At 40.3% G+C, this 20,256-nt stretch overlaps 1 protein-coding gene and 1 pseudogene across 1 annotated transcript; both read left to right on the top strand.

Annotated features, from left to right (window-relative positions):
* The first annotated feature begins 10,606 nt into the window (after positions 1-10,606).
* Positions 10,607-18,988, top strand: MTERF1 (mitochondrial transcription termination factor 1). The gene is made up of 4 exons (XM_059712257.1): positions 10,607-10,719; positions 10,838-10,957; positions 11,211-11,270; positions 16,468-18,988. The coding sequence occupies exons 3-4, from the start codon at positions 11,266-11,268 to the stop codon at positions 17,630-17,632; spliced, it is 1,170 nt and encodes a 389-aa protein (XP_059568240.1). The 5' UTR covers positions 10,607-10,719; positions 10,838-10,957; positions 11,211-11,265; the 3' UTR covers positions 17,633-18,988.
* Positions 11,285-16,176, top strand: LOC132242924 (transcription factor BTF3 homolog 4-like; annotated as a pseudogene).
* Positions 18,989-20,256: the final 1,268 nt, after the last annotated feature.

The following is a 20,256-nucleotide window of genomic DNA, read 5'->3' as shown; positions in this document are numbered from 1 at the left end:
AGGGAACAGGGGGGTGGAGGGGTAAAGGAAATGGGAGGGCATTAGAGTAAACACCTGCTGTTTTGCCTGCCCAGCAACTGTCTTCCCTTCTTTAACGCCCTATGTTCCTTTGGGACAGGGGCTTAACCACAAGGAACAACAACAGCCTGTAATTATTGGAATTGAGAGTCTAGGTCACAGTGGGATTAAGTCCTGAGCTGCTAAACTGCTAGCCTAATGCTCCTTGAATTCTTCCTGGCTGGGAACAGAATTGGCCCTAGAACCCTGAGTGGGGCTTTAACCAGCAGGTGAAAATTAAGAAACTCCAGTTTCAAAGGTGCAGTAGTTCTTAATTCTGACTATACATTAGACTCATCCACTGAGGATTTTTAAAAAGAATTAGACCGATGTCGGGGCCTCACGTCAAACCAATTACATCAGAACCTCTGGGGGCAGAGAGCTGGGCTTCCGTGTGATTAAAAAGCTCTCTGGGTGATGCTAATGTGCAGCCAGGATTGAGAACAACAGACTTGAGGGATACAGAGGTGAAAGAGTCAAGTGTCCTGCTTATGGGTGAAGATGTAGAGGGAGCTCTATAGGTAGCTCTGGAGGAGGGGACACCTCATGATCAGCTGGCTTGCCCAGTGAAAGTGGGACTTGGGGCACTCGGGGAAGCAGGAGGACACTGGCTGTTTAGTAGATGCTGGAGCCAGAAGTGTAGTGGAAGGCTGGAGGGCAGCAGGGCGCGGCTTCTCAGGCTTTGCTACTTCATTTAGGGGCAGCGGTTATTTGACAAGCAGCACCCATCTCCTATCTCCCCTTCTCAATGTCTAACCAAGGGTAGTAGTCATTTAAAATTTATCAGAATCTAGCCCAACCTGCGTGGCTCAGTGGTTGAGCGTTGACCTATTGATAGGTGGGGTTCAGGGCACAGAATCTTCCCTTGTGGGTTCTTGCCCTACGAAGTTTGAAGAATAAACTCGGGGACTAAAAGGCTTCTTTAGTAAAGGATGTGGAAGTTTATTGGAAGCATATACAAACCCCCTAGAGAGGGGTCCCCAAATGGAAAATCCTGTTCTCTCTCTAATGGGAAAAAAGCAATCCTGGAGGAGTCTCTTTGTCTCCAGGTTTATAAGGCCGCAGCTCTTTGTCTGAACTTGCCCCTTTCTAATTGGACCCTTCCTTAATTTATGACCCTTGGGCTTTCCTAATTGGTCACTCTCCTGCAGAGTATCAGTTTCAAAGTCCAAAGCCCAGGCGGTGCCCCCTCTTTCTCTCGCCCTTATCTTATGACATTTCTCTATCCTCTGTGAAAGTTAAGATAAGCACTGGAGCCCATCACATATGCATTCCTCTCCCATGGACCCCCCTTTTCCCTAAAACCGCCTGCCTTGTCTCTAAAATTCCTTTCACTATGAACCAGGAGGTCATGTTTGATTCCTGATCAGGGCACATGCCTGGTTGCTGCTCGACCTCTAGTGGGGGGCGTGCAGGAGGCAGCTGATGGATTAATGATTCTCTTTCATCATTGATGTTTCTATCTCTCTCTCCTTCTCCCTTCCCCTCTGAAATCAATAAAAATATATTTTAAAATAAATTTATCAAAATCTACTCTTTTTTTGCACTGATTTGAGTGCTTAGGATAGGAGGAAGAATGAGCCATCTTCTTACGATCATAAATCTACCTCAGTACAAAGGATAGCAAAGCTCCACTCTGCAGATTCAGGATTTTGAAGCTGAAGGGACGTCTGATATCATCTAGTTCAACACTTTAGTTTGGGCCTGTGAATATTTCTTATGCTTCATTATTTCTCTGGTGCTCACAAAATAGACGCATAGATATTAAAAAACCAACTCAATGAATGAATTTTCAAGTGAGGAAGCTGAGTTGCATAGTAAGTCAGTTCATTCATTCACTCATTTACTTAATACAAATAAAAACAAAGCTTTAGGTATCCATGAGAATGAATGTACAGCAGGGTCACTATAGTTAGTAACAGTGTATGCTTAAATTTTGCTAAGAGGGTAGATCTTTTTTTTTTTTTTAAATATATTTTATTGATTTTTTACAGAGAGGAAGGGAGAGAGATAGAGAGTTAGAAACATCGATGAGAGAGAATCATCGATCAGCTGCCTCCTGCACATCTCCTACTGGGGATATGCCCGCAACCCAGGTACATGCCCTTGACTGGAATCGAACCTGGGACCTCTCAGTCCGCAGGCCGACGCTCTATCCACTGAGCCAAACCGGTTTCGGCAATAGGGTAGATCTTAAGTGTTTTGCCACATACATAATATACAGATAACTATGTGAGGTGATGAATGTGCTAATTAGCTTCATTGTGGTAATCATTTTGCAATGTACAGGTATATCAACTATCCTGTTGTACATCTTAAATATACACAAAATTATTTGCCAATTAACATCAATAGAGCTGTAAAAAATAAAACTAGCAAACAATTGTAATACCAGTATACTCGTAATTTTTACTTTCATTTAAGAAAATGTAGGGTTTTTTTCCTATAATGGATCATTTGGTATTTTACAAATAAAAATAACTTTTTGAAGTTGGAAAAAAGAAAAATATAAGAAGCTAGAGTATTACTGATAATGTTAGAAATATAAGTAAATTGAATCCAACCATCATTTTGATGCACTTACTAGGGAAAGCATCATATTAGTTGCTATAGAGTTTAGCTGAGTTTAATTATTAAGGATCCAGGCTCTGGATTCAAATAGTCTGGGTTTGATTTCTGGTTCCTACTTGCTGGCTGTGTGATATGGAATTATTTATTTAATCTCTTCATGCCTCCATTTCTTAACTGTAAAGCGGGGATAATAAAACAAGATATTGGGTTTAGGTTTGTCAGTGTGGAGATGGGGTTGGGGTACAGCTGAATTGGGGCAAAATAATGGGGAATGGAGTCTTCAGGCCCATCCAGAAGGAAGAAAATGTGAGCCAGCATGTCCAATGGGGGATTGAAAGTTGTTTTTCTGTGTACTGAGGTGTGCAACCCCTAGACAAAACCTGCAGAGTAGTCCACTCTGCTCACAGATGTTGTCAGGTGCTAGGGTTTACCAGAACTCAAAATGATTCTGGGTTTGTTTGTTTGTTTCTGGGTTTGGCTGGGAATAAGTGCAGCTGGCAGAGCCATAGGTTAGAACAGTTGGCACCTTGATTCCACAAAGATGAGTGAGACTCAGTCTGTGTCCTCAGGAATTGCTAATAGCAGAAGAGATGGAGATGCATGCACCAAACTTACTTCAGCATAAGGTGGAACGAATTCAGTGTTACAATGATTGAACAGTGCGACAGCGCTGTAAGAGTGGGAAAGATTTATCCTGAATGGAGGCTTGGAAAGGCTTCAGGGAGAGATGATAGTACCCTGCCTGGGTTAAGCGACTACCATGGACTGAATGTTTGTGTCCCCCAATTTGATGATATTGGGAGGTGGGGCCTTTGGGAGGTGATCAGGTTGTGAGGGTGAAGACCTCCTGAGTGAGATTAGTGTCCTTATGAAAGAGACCCCAGAGAGTGCCCCTGCTGCTTCCCATCAGGTGAAGACACAGACAGAAGATGGTTATCCACCAGGAAGTAGGTCTTCACCAGACACCGAATCTCCTGCACCGTGGTCTTGGGCTCCCCAATCTCCAGAATTGTGAGAAATAAATGGTTGTTGTGCAAACTACCCAGTTTATGGCATTTTTGTTATAATAACCCAATGGACTAAGATAGTGACTAACGAGGAGGGATGGGAAGTTGTGAGACTACATGATCTTAGAAAATAATGCAACAGCTAACTCCTGTCTTTAGACCTGTTGCTATGTAAACCATCATTGACTTGCGATTTTGTTACTTGCAATTAAATACAATCCTGATAGAGTGCTCAGTAAATATGCATTAAATGAATAGAGGAACGAGAAAAGGATTAGAATGTAAGTTCAAAGACCTCAATTCCAATTCTGGTTCTCCAACTGTAGTAGTAGACAGAGGTATTTTTGTCTGTCCAAGTTCCCTTTCTTCACTCCAGCAATCATAACACCTCTTTTCTTTTGAGGAACTGCCTCTCCCCAACTCAAAGTGGTTTTATGGGGCCACCAATCACAGTATATCCTGCCACCTTCACCTTTCCCATGACACAGTGGGGGTGGTCACATGACTCAAGGAAAACCAAGCAGAGTCCTTATTATGGGTTTTATGTTCAAGACTAAGAATTAGAAGCTGGAGTTTCCAGTTAAAAGGACATAACCTTAGAGATACTTGTCATATATCTTGTTCCATGGAAGAACCTGTGAGAATAAGACCTATATAGAGAGATAAACTGAGAGAAAAATTCCTCAATCTTTTTTGTTTGAATTAGCTTGTGTTGTATTTCTGTCACTAGCTACTGAAAGAAACCTGTATAATACAGACAGTACCTAGCAATGCTAGCTAAGTAATTTTTACCATTTTGGGCCTCAGTTACCTTACTTATACATAAGGGGGTTGGACAAGAGAATCATTAATATTCCTCCAAGCTTAGTTTCTGTTTTTCATATTTCTATAAAAACTGTAGAGTTTGAGATAAAATATGCTCACCTGAATCCTGACCTTTATTTTTTAGGGGGAAAAATTCATCTATAAAGGAAAATTCTCATAACACCAGGCTGAAACCTACTTTCCTTTCTTCATGTCTACCCTTAAGCTAGATTATCACAATAGAACCTTAAGAAATATCTTTCAAAGTGGAATGCAGTAATTAAAAAATGGTATATTTGGTATATGATAAAGGTGACACTTCAAAGCTGTGTGCAAAGAAAGTATTCATTAAATGATGTTGGAACAATTGACTAGCAATTTGGAAAGGAAACAGAATTGAATCTCTTTCTTGTTTCTTATCCCAAAATAAAATCCAAATGATTCAAAGACTTAAAGGGAAAAAAGGAAAAATAATAAAGTACTGAATGAAAATATGGATGACTGTTCTTCATAAACTTAAAATGGAAAAGGACTGTTTAAGTGTGACAAAAAAATGTAAACTCAAATACAGTATAAGCCAGGGGTTAGGAGTACAGGTTCTGAAAGAAGCAACCTGGGTTGAGATCCTGGTTCCACACGCATTAGCTTTATCTTGAAAAAGTCACTTTATCTAAATCTCAGTTTCCTCATCTACAAAATTATACCTACCTCATTGGCTGACTAAGGAAAAAAGTTATGCATAGGAATATCCTTCAAGAAAATAAACTAAAAGGATATAAATAAAATGTAAATAGTGGTTATTTCTAAGTGATTGAATTATGGGTGAATTTTTTGCCTTCTTTTTCAATTTTCTATAAACATTACTATTTTTGTAGTTTCTATAGTGAATTAAAATATTGCTTCTCTCTGAGTGTCAGCAAAGCACTGCAATTATGATAGACTCCGGAGCTGGACTTCTTAGGTTCCAGTTACTGGCTGTGTGAGCTTGGGCAAGTTACCAAGCCTCTGTCTCAGTTTTCTAATCTGTAAAATGGAGATAATGTTATTTCTATCAGAGTCTTAAAAATGAATTAATATAGGTGAAGTATAGAATAGTAGTGCCTGGCAGATAGTATTATATGAATGTTTTCAAAGATTATTAATAGTTTCTTCTTCTATGTAATTTCTCTCAAAATTCATATTCTTTGGATGACTTTAAGTTAACAAACTAAGTTACAGGTATATGGATGTTTGAACAAGGAAGATATTTTTCCATTTTGTGATTATTTGCTTCTCTACTACACTAGGATAACATTTTCTACTAGTGATTAAGAATCACTTCATTGAAGGCATGATACTGTAGCTGAAACAACCCTAAAGGTATTCAAACTCACCAGGCTGATTGGGACTGAGACTTAATGGGATCTCAAGTGATTGCTGTGTTTCTCTTGGCCAACTCTGTGCTGCTGACAGTGGCGATCCAACTACTACGGGAAGCCAGGATCATATCAGGTCTGGAATCAGCAAATTTGCCAGGCGAAGTATCCATTTCCTTGCCACAGACTCTTGTGGTAATGAGTGTGGGAGTAGGAAAGCTGACTCTTGAAGTCTCTCTAGACCCTGGTCAGGCACATTTCAGAGAAAGAAAGTAACCAGCAATAAAATCCTAAGAACTCGAAGGCTGTTAAAAAGCAGTTGTTTTAAAAAGGGGGAAAATTATGCTAGCTTTTTTGGTTTGTTTGCAAACATTAAGAGTGTTAACCTGTGACTATAACTTTACTGCTTTTGTTCACCTTAAGCAATTTATAGTCTTTTCATTTGTTTTCATATACAAACAAAACAGCCGCAGCCAAGAGAGAGTGGGAGAAGAGACTTGATGTTCCTCTGAGGGCCCTCAAGTGAGACTGATAGGTCACTGGTAGGTCTGTCTAGGAAGTTGATGTGGGGTAGGGTATTCATTTGTCTTTTGCAGGGATGGGGAACATCCGGCCTGTGGGCTGGGGCCATATACAGCCTGAAAAATCATTTCGTCTGGCCTTGCCACGGCATTAGGGTCAGTTAATTAGATGTTTGACCAAATACAGCAGGCTAATTTCTAAGTTGATAATTTTGTATGGCCTGCAAATGATGTTATAAACATCCAATGGCCCTTGGCAGAAAAAAGGTTCCCCACCTGTGGTCTTTTGAGTCTAGGAGTCTGTGGGGGTTGTATTGGGTGGAAGGTGGGGGATGGAGGGCCACTTCCTTTCTGACCTTAATTGGGTTTGCTGAGATTCAAACATGAGTGGTCAATGGAGGGGCTGTGTCTTGCCAGAACTCTATTTGTGTGAAAAACAGGACACTTCCTGAGCAGAGGGGATTTGGCACAGTTAAAAAACCCTTAGGTCAGAGGTGTTTCTGAGTGTAGCATATGTTCTGTATTCAAACGTGACCTTCAGCCACTCCCCTGAGTGTCCAATTCATGAAGGGAGGGCTTCAGAGTGTAGGCTTCAGACTTCTGGATTAAAAAGGGTAGAGGAGATGCTCCAATTCAGACTTGGCAACCTTTTCTTTTCCCAAGCATGGTCATTTAAAGACACATATACCATCTAATATCACCAAAGTTTTAGACAAGAAAGAGAAATGTAATCCTAATATATAAAAACCCTGGGTCCGTCACACCCGCAATGACCAGGAGGCTCGACCAACCGGAAGTCAGTCCTGCAGTCATGGTGACCCAGCACTGACTGCTGAGGGGGCTGCATATCAGGCCCAGGGAGAGGCCTAAAGAGAGAAGCAGGGTCTGATCTGTAGCCTCTGTGGCAGCTGTTGATCAGTACTTGCCTCTCTCTTTAGCTCCCGGCCTGGTCAGCAGCCCCACCTCCATTTCTCTCCAGGCCTCCACTGGGACTGCTGATCAGCCCTGCCTTTCTGATCAGGCCTTGTTGATAGGCCCATAGAAACTGACCAATCAGAATAAAATCTGGGTCAACTGTGAGGAGCCAATGGCTGCCTAGGAGGTGGAGCTCTTGATGCTGACTGGCATAGAAACTGACAATCAGAACTAAATTGGCCAGCAGAAGAGGGCAGTTGGGGGCCATCAGGCCAGCAGGGGAGGGCAGTTGGGGGCGATCAGGCTGACAGGGGAGCAGTTAGGTGTTAATCAGTCCAGCAGGGGAGCAGTTAGGCAGGGGAGCAGGTGATCAGGCTGGTAGGCAGAAGCGGCTAGGAGCTAGCAGTCCCTGATTATGAGAGGGATGTTTAGGCCTGTGGGATCAGGCCTAAACTGGCAGTCAGACATCCCCCAAGGGGTCCCAGATTGGAGAGCGTGCAGGCTGGGCTGAGGAACCTCCCACCCCTTAGTGCACGAATTTCGTGCACTAGGCCTCTAGCCAAGATATCTGACAATATAAATTTGACGTAAAAATGGAATTACTTTTGCATCTATAAAAATCCCAGAAAGATGAAAACTTTAGAATAGCTTCTAAAAATAAACTCCCCTCCACCATATTGTGATGGCTTCACCTCATCTCTTTTCCTCTTTGTTGTTTCATCATCGCTTACTCCTTGCTTCAGGTCTTCTCTTACTCACAGCCCCCACCTCCCTGTCAGTGTTTCCAACCACATTTTCTTTTTTCTTTTTTTAAAATATATTTTATTGATTTTTTTACAGAGAGGAAGGGAGAGGGATAGAGAGCTAGAAACATCGATGAGAGAGAAACATCGATCAGCTGCCTCCTGCACACTCCCCACTGGGGATGTGCCTGCAACCAAGGTACATGCCCTTGATCGGAATTGAACCTGTGACCTTTCAGTCCACAGGCCGACACTCTATCCACTGAGCCAAACCGGTCAGGGCACATTTTCTTTTTCTTAATTACATCGGTTTAGTAGGGCCTGGGTCAGCCATGACCCGGGAGGGAAGATGAGGGGGCGGGGGGAGGACATGTAGAGGAGCAGACACTCGGGCTGAGTGAGACCTACCATTGGAAAAGAGGTCCTGGAAGGCAGGGGCTTTATTTTGTTTTCCCCCATCCTGAAAACAGGGCCTGGAAGTGTAGGTGCTCAATAAATATTAAGTCAATGAATAAAATATAGACAAGGTATATACAGGCTCTGCCATAACACACCACCAATGACTGAGGGAGTTGGCATTGCTTTTATTGAAGGTAATGACAATATTAACAAATCATTAAAAAGTAAACTTCTTTGGCAAAATATGAGAAGGGAAAAAAAGTAGTTGATAATACACCATCCCAGTCCAATCATTATTATACTTTTGTTGTTATTCTTTTCAGTGTTTTATAATATGCATTTAAAATATATTTGTAGTTTGGCGGGTGTGGCTCAGTGGTTGAGCGTGGACCCATGAACCAAGAGGTCACAGCTTGATTTCCAGTCAGGGTACATGCCCAGGTTGCAGGCTCAGTCCCCCGTGGGGAGTCTGTGGGAGGCAGTCGATCAATGATTCTCTTTCATTATTATTATTATTATTTTAAAAATATATTTTTATTGATTTCAGAGTAGAAGGGAGAGGGAAAGAAAGATAGAAACATCAATGATGAGAGAGAATCATTGATCGGCTGCCTCCTACCTGCCCCCTGTGGGGACCAGGCCTGCAACCCAGGCATGTGCCTTTGACCAGAATCGAACCTGGGACCCTTCAGCCCACAGGCCATCGCTTTACCCACTGAGCCTGCAAACCAGGTAGGGCTCTCTCTCATTATTGATGTTTCTATTTCTCTCTCCCTCTCCCTTCTTCTCTCTGAAATAAATGAAATAAATATTAAAAAATATTTGTAATCTGAGAATTTTGGAGAGGAAATACAGAATTTATTTTCAAAAGAACCATTCTCCCTTACCTACAAGGTATCGCTCAAACTTAAGCATGTCCTCCGGTGGGGACTTAAAAAAAAATATTTTATTGTTTTACAGTCTGATTGTAAAGCAGCTTCTACTTAAAATATTTATATATTTGTGTATATAATTTTTATATTAATATATAATAGTAAATATTACCTCAGGTATAGGAGCTCCTTCCATATACAGAAATAGATTTTAGAAATCGAAATAAAGAGGTCGTTTCTAATTTTTCAGGGCTAATTTTCACCTGAGGGAACTAACTGCAGGAAGTAGTTTCACTTACCAGCAGACTGATTATTAGTAATTTAAGACCCCAAAGTTAATCTTCATTCTGATCAGCCAACAAAACAGAGAGTTAATTCAGCACGAAGTGACAATAACAAAGCAGCGGGGCGTGATCTAAGGGAGAGAGTGAGGACTAAACTTTAATTGGCTCCTTGGCGCAGGAATGGGGTGAAGAACACGCTCCCGTTGTGTACATCCGCCCCCCAGAGGAGGGCAATGCAGTCAGCGCTTCTGGCCGGGAAATTCAGGACCAACCCTCTCGCCCCATGTGCTTCTCTGAGGCCCACCGCGTCCTCCGTTATGTAACCGGGCGGCCTGACGATCTCACTCATCTGAGTATAAGCTCTCTCTTACAGGAGGGAACAGCAGAATCGCCTCCAATTGAAACTTGATCTCCATTGTCACCAGCCCCAGGGGAGCGACCCGACCAGGAAGACGGAGGCGACGCCCCCCAAGGTGCCACACTCGCACCGGCGGTGGGGATAGTTTCGGCTCTGAGACTTCAAACAGCCCGAACCCGGCACAGTTTAATACGAACCAGGGAGCAGTCGTGCTGCCAGCAGTTAAACAGAAGTTTATTAGAACTGCTCCCCGAGCCTGCGGGCTGAGCCTGATGTCGGTCCAGCAGCCACACTCCAGCAGGTGGCTCAGAAAAGAAAGAATCCGGGGCTGTTTATGAGCCTCTCATCGCAGGTGTTTTTCGGCACCAAACGCCAAAGTGTTCCTCGGCGTCACGTGAGTCACATGAATAGGCGTAGTCACCCCATCAGGCCGCAACATTCGTTTATATGATAGGGACTTGCTCGCCGCTCGTCGCCAGAAAGCACTGAGACCCCGCAGCAACTCTCGGCCGCCGGCCCGGGCACCCGGAAGGCTCCCGGCCCCGCCCACCCCGCCCCAAGCCCGCCTCAGCTGTGGGCTCCCCGCGCTTACCGCGGTCTTCTGCCGCCCCCTGCTGGGCTTCTCGCGTTGGTTTACGGAGGGCGGCCCCCGGGCCGCGGGGGCACGCAAGGTGGTGACGTCACCGCGCGGGCCCGTGGCCGGAAGTTCGTGAATTTCCGCTTCCGGAGGCGGAAGTAAAGCGCTCTCTGGTTCTTCGGTACAGTCCGAGTTGCCGTTGCTGGCTTTGCGGCTGTGCTTTTTGCTTTAAGAAGCGGGTGCGGGTGACTTTGAGGTATCGCGGCGCCCAGGTCCCGCGCAGCTCTTTGCACTGTTGTCCTTGTGGGAGGCGGAGGGATGGGAGGAGTCCGTGGAATGGAACCGGTGGAATTAACCTTAGTTTTGATCTACAGGCTCCCCTGGGTTCCAACTTGCGCTTCACCTAGCTAAGAGAAGCTAGTAAGAAAAGTCGGCGCTTTGGAATTTCGGGGTTAAAGCCTACTTTTTAATTTGTGGAGTTTAAGACAATGGACGTGAAGCAGTTAGTTTTGGTTTTACAGATCATTCGTCATTCTGCTACCTTTTCCGATCACATTCAGGCCTGTACTTGCCTTTTCTTCTCAATATCTCTGAGATGTTTAGTGTGCAGGAAGGTTATGCATCTCATGAGGTTATGCACCTGCGGCGCTAGGTGGGATGGAACTCTTTCTTCTGTATTGCGAAGTCCTGACAATATTTTGTAACTTCTTCCCCCTCCCCCACTCCCCTCTTTTTGGCCATTTTTAGGGACAACTATTTTCCAGCTTTTTTCTGGAGGAATGCAGAAGTCCTCTTAAGACAAATGAGGTGAGAAATGCATTGTTGTAAAGGTCTCTGAACTGCTTGTTTTGTGGAAAGAAGGCCCACTGGAATGTGGTACCCTAGGGCCAGGCATTAGCCATTTCATTAAAAGAGCAGAGGGCAGTGTAAAACCTCTTTTATTCCTTAGACCATACAAGTTGTAGGTACACAGATTTTCAGTGTATTTTTAAATTTTGGATTTCACCTCTAGCAATAATGGTTTTGGCTCATTAAAAACGTTAATTTGAGATTGAAATACATTATGGAGTATTAATTATTTTTGAAACTTGTAGATTGAGGCAGTTGATACTTCTTGCATTAGGCTGTTTAAATATTTATTCACCTTACTAGATGTAAGGGGAGTATTTTGGATGGAAATTGGGTGCTAAAAGAGTAAAGTAGCATTGATATTTATCAGGTTTAACATTTTTGTGTTGAAAACTGAAAAATAGGTAAAGGTAATATATATTGTTCTATTATGTTTTTGTACTCCCAAGACAATTTTAATTTTTTAAAATTTAATATCAGATTGCAATAAACATATAAATTAATATTTTAATATTTCAGAATTAGTACATAGCTGCCATTAATCTGTCAGAGATAACTGTTTTGTTCCATTTTTTTCTCTCTTTCTGCATATTACCCTACTCATACCATTATGCTGTTTGCCACTTAAAACACTTTGGACATCTTTCCATTGTGTTAGATCTGCCTCATTTTTAAAAAGGAGGTTGTATAGTATTTTATTGCATAGTTGTACCATAACTTATTAGTCATTCTTTTGGGGACATTGGGTTCCTTCTTTTTGTCAATAGCAAATAGTATTATGATGATAATCCTTTTCATAATAATGTGTATTCTTGTCTTGGATAATCTCCCAGAAGTGGAAATGTTGGCTTAAAGGATATGATGGAGGGTACCAAATTCTCTTCAAGCAGTGATATTTGAGAATTTCTCCCATTTCCTCATATGCTCACCAACATTTGATATTAAGTAACATTGTATTAAGCTTCGCTGAGACTGTTCATAATATATTTTGGGTCAACTTATTGCATGTATAGTATTGTAGTCAAAACCAAATTTTAGTTGCCAATTCTAAGTCCAACTGAGCTCCCCCCCCCATAGAAATAGTGTAGATTCCCTAGTAATAAGTAATTATAAAATAAATGCTTCACTTCAACAATATATACTTGTTTAGTTAAAGATTTGTAGGAAGGTAGTGTTTGAATGGGATCTTGTACTATGGATAGACATCAGGATGATAGGCCTTTCTGAGAGATATCTTAAGAAGGCAGGGAGACAAGAGTGGACAAGGATGTTTAGGACCAGAGGTTTGAGAGGCAGTGGTGCCTAGTGGTGAAGTTGTAGAATAGAAACTAGCTAGAAAGATAGGTGGAACTGTGTGGTGAGGGCTTTGAAGGTCAGTCTGAAGATTTTACTTTGTAGGGGAGAGCTACGGAGATCTTTAATCAGGAAATGAGGGACATAATTACATACTTGTTTTACAAGTATACTATGATGGAAGTTTTGAGTGACAGATGTTAGAGAAGCAAGTTAAGTGGCTATTATAGTCTGGGTGAATGAAAAGCAAAGAGTAGAGGGGTTGGAGTTCAGAGATGATGAACAAGCAGAATACATGATTTGATGATAGGTTGAGGAAGGGAGAGAAAGCAAAGCTTTTGTATTTTTATCATGAATGACTCAGGTTAGTGATAATGATTTCATTAATCAGAGGAGGTCTAGTTTGGGGGCTGGGAAAGATGCTCATTTTGGTTTTGGACATGTTAATTTGTGTGGAAGATATTTCCATGGAGAGGGTATTATGAAATAATTTAAAAAAAGACATAAAATCCACCTATGAGATTCAGGAGAAACCTTAATGCACTTAAAAAAAATATATATTTTATTGATTTTTTTACAGAGAGGAAGGGAGAGGGATAGTCAGAAACATCGATGAGAGAGAAACATCCATCAGCTGCCTCCTGCATACCCTCTACTGGGGATGTGCCTGCAACCAAGGTACATGCCTTTGACTGGAGTCGAACCTGGGAACGTCGGTCCGCAGGCCGACGCTCTATCCACTGAGCCAAACAGGTCAGGGCCCTGAATGCACTTTTGTTAAGAAACTTGGCATATATTTTCACTTTCTTTTAGTCTGTCATTAATACAGTTTCTTTTGAGCTTTCTGTGGTTTGTTCAACCCTGTTTGAGGGTGTGTTCTCTAGAGTAGTAGCCTTCAGGCTTTCTTTGATTGTGTATTCTCTCCAAGAAAGGTTTATACATGGACCTTCAATATATTTATATTTTATTTACTGGTGAGTTAGGTACATGTCTTACAGTATATATTGTATACATTTTATAATACAGAAAGTAGAAATTTTAAAAGGCCGAGGCAAATATAAGTTGGAATTTTACTGTTTGTTCCTACATTCCCTTGGATCGTATTGCTACCCCTCTTTTTAAAGTACTGGTCTTATCCATAGCTGTCAGTGTTCTGTCTGATTAGTCAGTAGAGGTCACCCTTGAGCGTCTGGAAGAGCAAATTTTTGATTTGGGCAATGTAAAGCCTTCCTTTAGTTCAGTGGTTCTCAACCTTCCTAATGCTGCGACCCTTTAATACAGTTCCTCATGTTGTGGTGACCCCCAACCATAAAATTATTTTCGTTGCTACTTCATAACTGTAATTTTGCTACTGTTATGAATCCTAATGTAAATACATGATATGCAGGATGTATTTTCATTGTTACAAATTGAACATAATTAAAGCACAGTGATTAAGCACAAAAACAATATGTAATTTTATATGTGTTTTCCGATGGTCTTAGGCGACCCCTGTGAAAGGGTTGTTCGACCCCCAAAGGGGTCGTGACCCACATGTTGAGAACCACTGCTTTAGTTAGAGGACCTTATTTTTTAAGTTTCTAAATTCATGCATTTTTGGGAGAGTGTATAATTCCATGGTAGCATGTAGCATTATGGAGAAGTGAAGAATAGTGAATTCAAAGTATAGGGCAGTCTAATATGTGCTTTTGTTTGATGTTTACCTTGTGAGCAGTCTGCACTTTTGTTTGAATGCTATTTGATTCCATACTTTGGGAATATTTTTCCGATTCTTTGAGGATCTTTAGATTATTTGAGCTATAGGAATGTTCCCGGTCTGTAGGCATAATCTAAATTCTTGTTAAATTGGAATAATTAAAAGGATAGGCGCAGAGAGGCTTTTATGATGTTGATCTTGAAAGCAGTATCTCAAGTCCAAAGATATTAGTGGTGAGTTGAAATCATTTAGCTCTATTTTCTATTTTATGCTTAATTAAAGGGCCTCTTTTAAGTGATAAGAGCCCATTATAAGTAATTAGGAATAAAATCTAAGTTCATCACAGCTGTGTAGTCTGAAAAGGATAAAGTACAATTTAAAAAATATATGTATTATTGTATGATTCAGACCATAAGTAGTTTAGGAAAATAAATTATCTGATAAGAATAATCTTTGTTGCTTTCCTCATAAAATATTTCCTATAAATAGATGCTCACTTTACTAGGGACTTATGATTGTTACCATGTAGCATGTAGCAGTTCATACATTTCATGACTCATTTCTGAATGATCAAGAAAATTAGATATTGAGGTTTTAACCACTTGCACAAAGTTATATGTGTTGTGAAACTGATGCAGAGAGCCCTGGGCTCATCTTTTGTAACGTGGTGGCCTGGGGAGAATGGTAAAAGTAACTTTTAAACATGTCATCTTGCAGCACAGTTCCATGTGTGGTGTATTATTTGGATTAAATATCCCAACTAGATCATTTGGAAGATGCACATTGGTTTGGAGTTGTTGGGTTACAACCAAGCGGACAATAATGTAAATTGAGGAGAATGGGAGCAGTTGTTGTTGACCAGAGTTAAGGATTAGGCTCTAACAATAGCCTGGATTTAAAGAGTGCCATGAATCTAGAAAAGTGTGTTTATGGTGCAAATTAAGAATTCTGGTGTTGGTGTCTCGCTGAGGTAACCCTCTTGCTCTTGCTGCATGCTGGTGTTGGAGGACTCTCCCTGCCTCAGATTTACCAACAGCACGAATCAAGAAAAGTTAGCCAAACTTCAGGCTCAGATCCAGATAGGGGACAAGGGTATGGCTTGCAGAAAGAAGGTGGTACATAGAATAGCTACAGCTGATGACAGAAAACTTCAGAGTTTTCTGGAAAGCTGGTATTGAAGAGGTAAACATGATTAAAGATGATGGAACAGTTATTCATTTCAACAATCCCAAAGTCCAAGCTTCCCTTTCTGCTAACACCTTTGCAATGATCAGTCATGCAAAAACCAAACCAATCACAGAAATGCTTCCTGGAATATTAAGTCAGTTTGGTGCTGACAGCTTCACAAGTCTTAGGAAGTTAGCTGAACAGTGACGGATAGCAAAGCACCAAAACCAGAAGACATTCACGAGGAAGATGGTGATGTTTTAGATCTTGTAGAAAATTTTGATGAGGCATCAAAGAATGAAGCTAACTAAAATCTTTTTTGGCTTTTGGAAGCTGGCATGGACTAGATTTAACAAATCAGCTATGTGGTTCCAAAATTTTACAAACATGGAGAACCAACTGTTACTAGTTCAGAAATATAAATATTCTGTATATTAATAATACTGTTTGTTCAGCATTTTCAGTCATTTGATTTTGCATTGTGCACTTCCTCCTAGGATCTATTCTTTTGGTCAAATCCAAAGTATTGGTGCAGTTTGAGGGTGTTTTGATTTTTGATTCTTGGTTTCTTTTTGTTTGGGTTATTTTCGGTGTGTGTGTATTTCTCTGTATGTGTGTGGGTATGTTTGTACACAGTGGAGAGCAAATTGGAGAACAGTTTTATTTATCATTCTCTTTTCCCCAGTAGAAATAAAACAAATCTTTACCCCCCCCCCCCCCCCAAAAAAAAAAAAAAAGAATTCTGGTGTTGGTTTTCAGGGGTAAATTTAGAGTTTGATAACCAGGATGTGAGAACTGAGGCAAAGAAGTCTGGTATTTAGATAATTAGAAGTAATGGCTAGAGAGTGAAAATACAGTGGCTGAATTGTTACCACAGCACCAGGAGAACTGGAGCTACCAATAACTTCTTATAGAAAGGACCATGATACTTACAGGATCATAATATGGTCTTTCAACTACTTAATACAGTATATGATATTGTCTGTGTTGTTTTCCCAGCATTCCAAAAGGTTGGGGCTACTTGACCATTCTGGCACCACGAAACCTCTTGTATATGAGAAGTCGCTTCCTCTTTGGCTCAAGATGTTGGATGACCCGATTTTCACCAGAAATACTCTTCAAGTCAGTTTCATTTAGGTTTTTTGGTGTGAAGTCTGATAATGAAGACAGTGAGCCTTTGAAGAATAGACTACTGAATAACTTACTTACTATGGGAGTAGATGTTGACATGGCCAAGAAACGACAGCCCGGAGTTTTTAATAGGACGGGTATTAATGAGCAGGATCTGAAGATGTTCCTTCTGTCCAAAGGAGCTGGCCAAGAAGTGATTGCTAGCATCATATCAAGATATCCACGAGCCTTAACACGCACAACTGAAAATCTTTCAAAACGGTGGGATTTGTGGAGAACAATTATGACATCGGACCTTGAAATTGTAGATATTTTGGAACGTTCTCCTGAATCATTTTTTCGGTCCAATAACAACGTAAACCTGGAGAATAATATAAAGTTTCTCTACTCAGTTGGATTGACCCGGACGTGCCTTTGTCGATTATTGAACAATGCCCCACGTACCTTCTCCAATAGTCTTGATTTGAATAAACAGATGGTTGAATTTTTGCAGGAAGTATGTTTGTCCTTAGGTCACAGTCATCCCATAGATTTTGTCAGGAAACTAATTTTAAAAAACCCTTTCATCTTAATTCAGAGCACCAAACGGATAAAAGCTAACATTATGTTTTTACAGTCAACTTTCAACCTGAACAATGAGGAGCTGCTTGTTCTGATATGTGGTCCAGGAGCTGAAATCCTAGACCTTTCCAATGGCTGTGCCAAAAGAAACTACACAAATATCAAAGAGAAGCTGTGTTCTCTTGGGTGCACTGAACAGGAGGTACAGAAGTTTGTCTTGAGCTATCTAGATATGCTCTTCTTGGGAGAGAAAAAGTTTAATGAGAAAATAGATTGCCTCATAGAAGAAAAAATTAGCATTTCACAAATAATTGAAAATCCTCGGATTCTAGATTCAAGCATAAATACTTTAAAAAGTCGAATCAAAGAATTGGTAGATGCTGGCTATAACTTGAGTACCTCAAACATCTCTCTTCTGTCTTGGAGTCAGAAAAGATATAAAACTAAGTTGAAAATGTTAAACATGCGATAGTGCATTTTTCTGGGGAATTAAAAAAATAGTGAGATAATTTCACTTTGAATTTAGGCCTTTCAAAAAGGAGATGTTTGACTGCTTAACCACATATACATATATAATGATTATTTGGATATTTTATTTTAAAGGTTCGTAAAAACTCCTGGTTAGTATGCTCAAGCATAGTCTTCCCAGCCACTTTTCCTCTAGTTTGAATTAGTACAATATCCTATTATGTGATACAGGCTGTGTAAATGGTACTTTCTGAGTGCCAAGGCAGAACAATGTATATGAAAAGATAGAAAATACAAAATAAGCTTTTTTCAGGTTTTTGTTCAAATAAAAAATGGACAGATTCACTTAGATCTTTCCTTTTTTTTTTCCCCATGGGTTTGAATGGCACCCTATTTCTCCTGTTATTCCCACATATCTATGGTTCATCTTCAAAATAGAATGCCAGTAAAAATCTGACAAAACAGAAAGGAGAGATTTTTCACCCCAAATTCTACATTCTTTATTTAAAACATTAGTATTTAACCCAAATTGAGCCCTCCACTGTAGGCTCAATTTACTATGTGTATAATCCTGATTTTTTTGAAGACAAAGACAACTGTAGTAGGCTAAATAATTGCCACCCAAAGATGTCAATGTCATAATTTTCAGAACCTGTGAATATGTTGTTAAATTTCAAAAAGACTTTGCAGATGGGATTAAGGACTTTAAAATGAGATTGATTACCTGGATTATTTGGATGGGCCCAATATAATCATAAGGGTGCTTAAAAGTGGAAGAGGGAGGTAAAAGGAGATCAGAGTGAATGATGATAGAAGAACTTGACCCACTTACTGGCTTTGAAGAAGGAAGGGGCCATGAGATAAGGAACACAGGTAACCTCTTTAGAATGTAAAAGGCAGGAAACATTTTCTAGTGCCCTAGAAGGAAATGCAGCCCTGCCAGGCTTGAATTAAGTCCAGTGAGTCCTGTATCGAATTTCTGACCTACAGAGCTTAAGATAATATATTAGTGTTGTTTTAAGCCTCTGAGTTTGTGATAATTTGTTACAGCAGCAAACAGGATAACAGCAACTAAATGTTAGTTGCATTATAGATGAAGCCACAAAATACGGTCCTTTTAGTATCATATTTGTATTTCTTCCTCATATAATTGCCTTTTTTATCCAACTACCTTTCTGGAACGGCTAATAAGTTAGTGTTTGTAAAGTCCTCTAAATGTATGGATAAAAACTATGAGTAATAAAATCTAAATAAAGGAATATTTATTTTGCCTAATGTGATTAAAAGAAATGGTGATCATTTCTGTATATTAATATTTTGTTAGCATTTCATCTAAATAAAGAACAAGGAATTTCTAGAAGCATTGACTTTTTTAAAAGTACATTTTTTATTACATTTTCTCCCCTCCCTCCTTTCAAACCGCCCCCCCCCCCAAGTCTTCACCACCCTAGAAGCATTGAGTTAAGAAAGACAAATCAGATGATGTCTGTACCTTGAAGACATGTACAATGTAGCTCCGAATAAACTGAAAGAGAAGGGACACATTACATAACCTTAATTACTTTTAATTGTTTTCCAGAGTCATTTGTCTTCTAGATGTGGCTTTTGAATTAAATAACAATGGCATTCACCCTTTTAAGCCTTATTTCCTATAATGATGCCTCAAAAAAACTTATTCCCACCACTGATAGAAAACAAAATACCTGCTCTTTTAAGGGCATTTGTCCATGATACTCTTATTCCAATTATTTCCAATATGCTCATTGATGGCGAGCATGACAGGCATAGTTTAGAAAACATGGGCTTCAGAGAGACATTCCTTTAGAATGATATATCTAGGCACCATTCCTGAATAGCTCTGTTACTTTGTGTAAATATTTTAAGTTCAATGAACTTGTTTTCTGATCTCTATTAAATGTTAAAAATTGACCTTGAAGAGTTGGTGGGCATCAGGTGATATAAGGTCTCTAAGGTTTCTTTTTTTTTTTTTTTTTTAATATATTTTATTGATTTTTTACAGAGAGGAAGGGAGAGAGATAGAGAGTTAGAAACATCGATGAGAGAGAAACATCGATCAGCTGCCTCCTCCACATCTCCTACTGGGGATGTGCCCGCAACCCAGGTACATGCCCTTGACTGGAATCGAACCTGGGACCTTTCAGTCCGCAGGCCGACGCTCTATCCACTGAGCCAAACCGGTTTCGGCTCTAAGGTTTCTTGTACATACTAACTATTCAATGGTAGCTGTAAGAAATAGTTACAGTAGTATTTTTTTAGTACAGTTTAAATAGCTTTCTTGATATCTAATTCACATACCATACAATTCACCAATTTAAAAGTATACAATTCATTTTTTTTGTGTTTATAGGGCTGTGTAATCCTTACCACAATCTAATTTTAGAATTATGTTTGTACCTCTTAAAAGGAAGCCTGTGCCCATTAACAGTCAATCCCCATTGTACCCCCTTCTGCCTCCCCAGCCCTAAGCAACCACTGATCTACTTTTACCTCATAAATTTGCCTGTTTTGGGCATTTTATATAAATGGAATCATACAATTTGTGGTCTTTTGTGACTGGCTTCTTCCACTTTGCATAATGTTTTCAAGATTCATCCATGTAGCATGTAT

Source organism: Myotis daubentonii, chromosome 10, assembly GCF_963259705.1.
Source record: "Myotis daubentonii chromosome 10, mMyoDau2.1, whole genome shotgun sequence".
NCBI classification, from domain to species: Eukaryota; Metazoa; Chordata; class Mammalia; order Chiroptera; family Vespertilionidae; genus Myotis; species Myotis daubentonii.
This window is presented reverse-complemented; position numbering and strand designations above follow the sequence as displayed.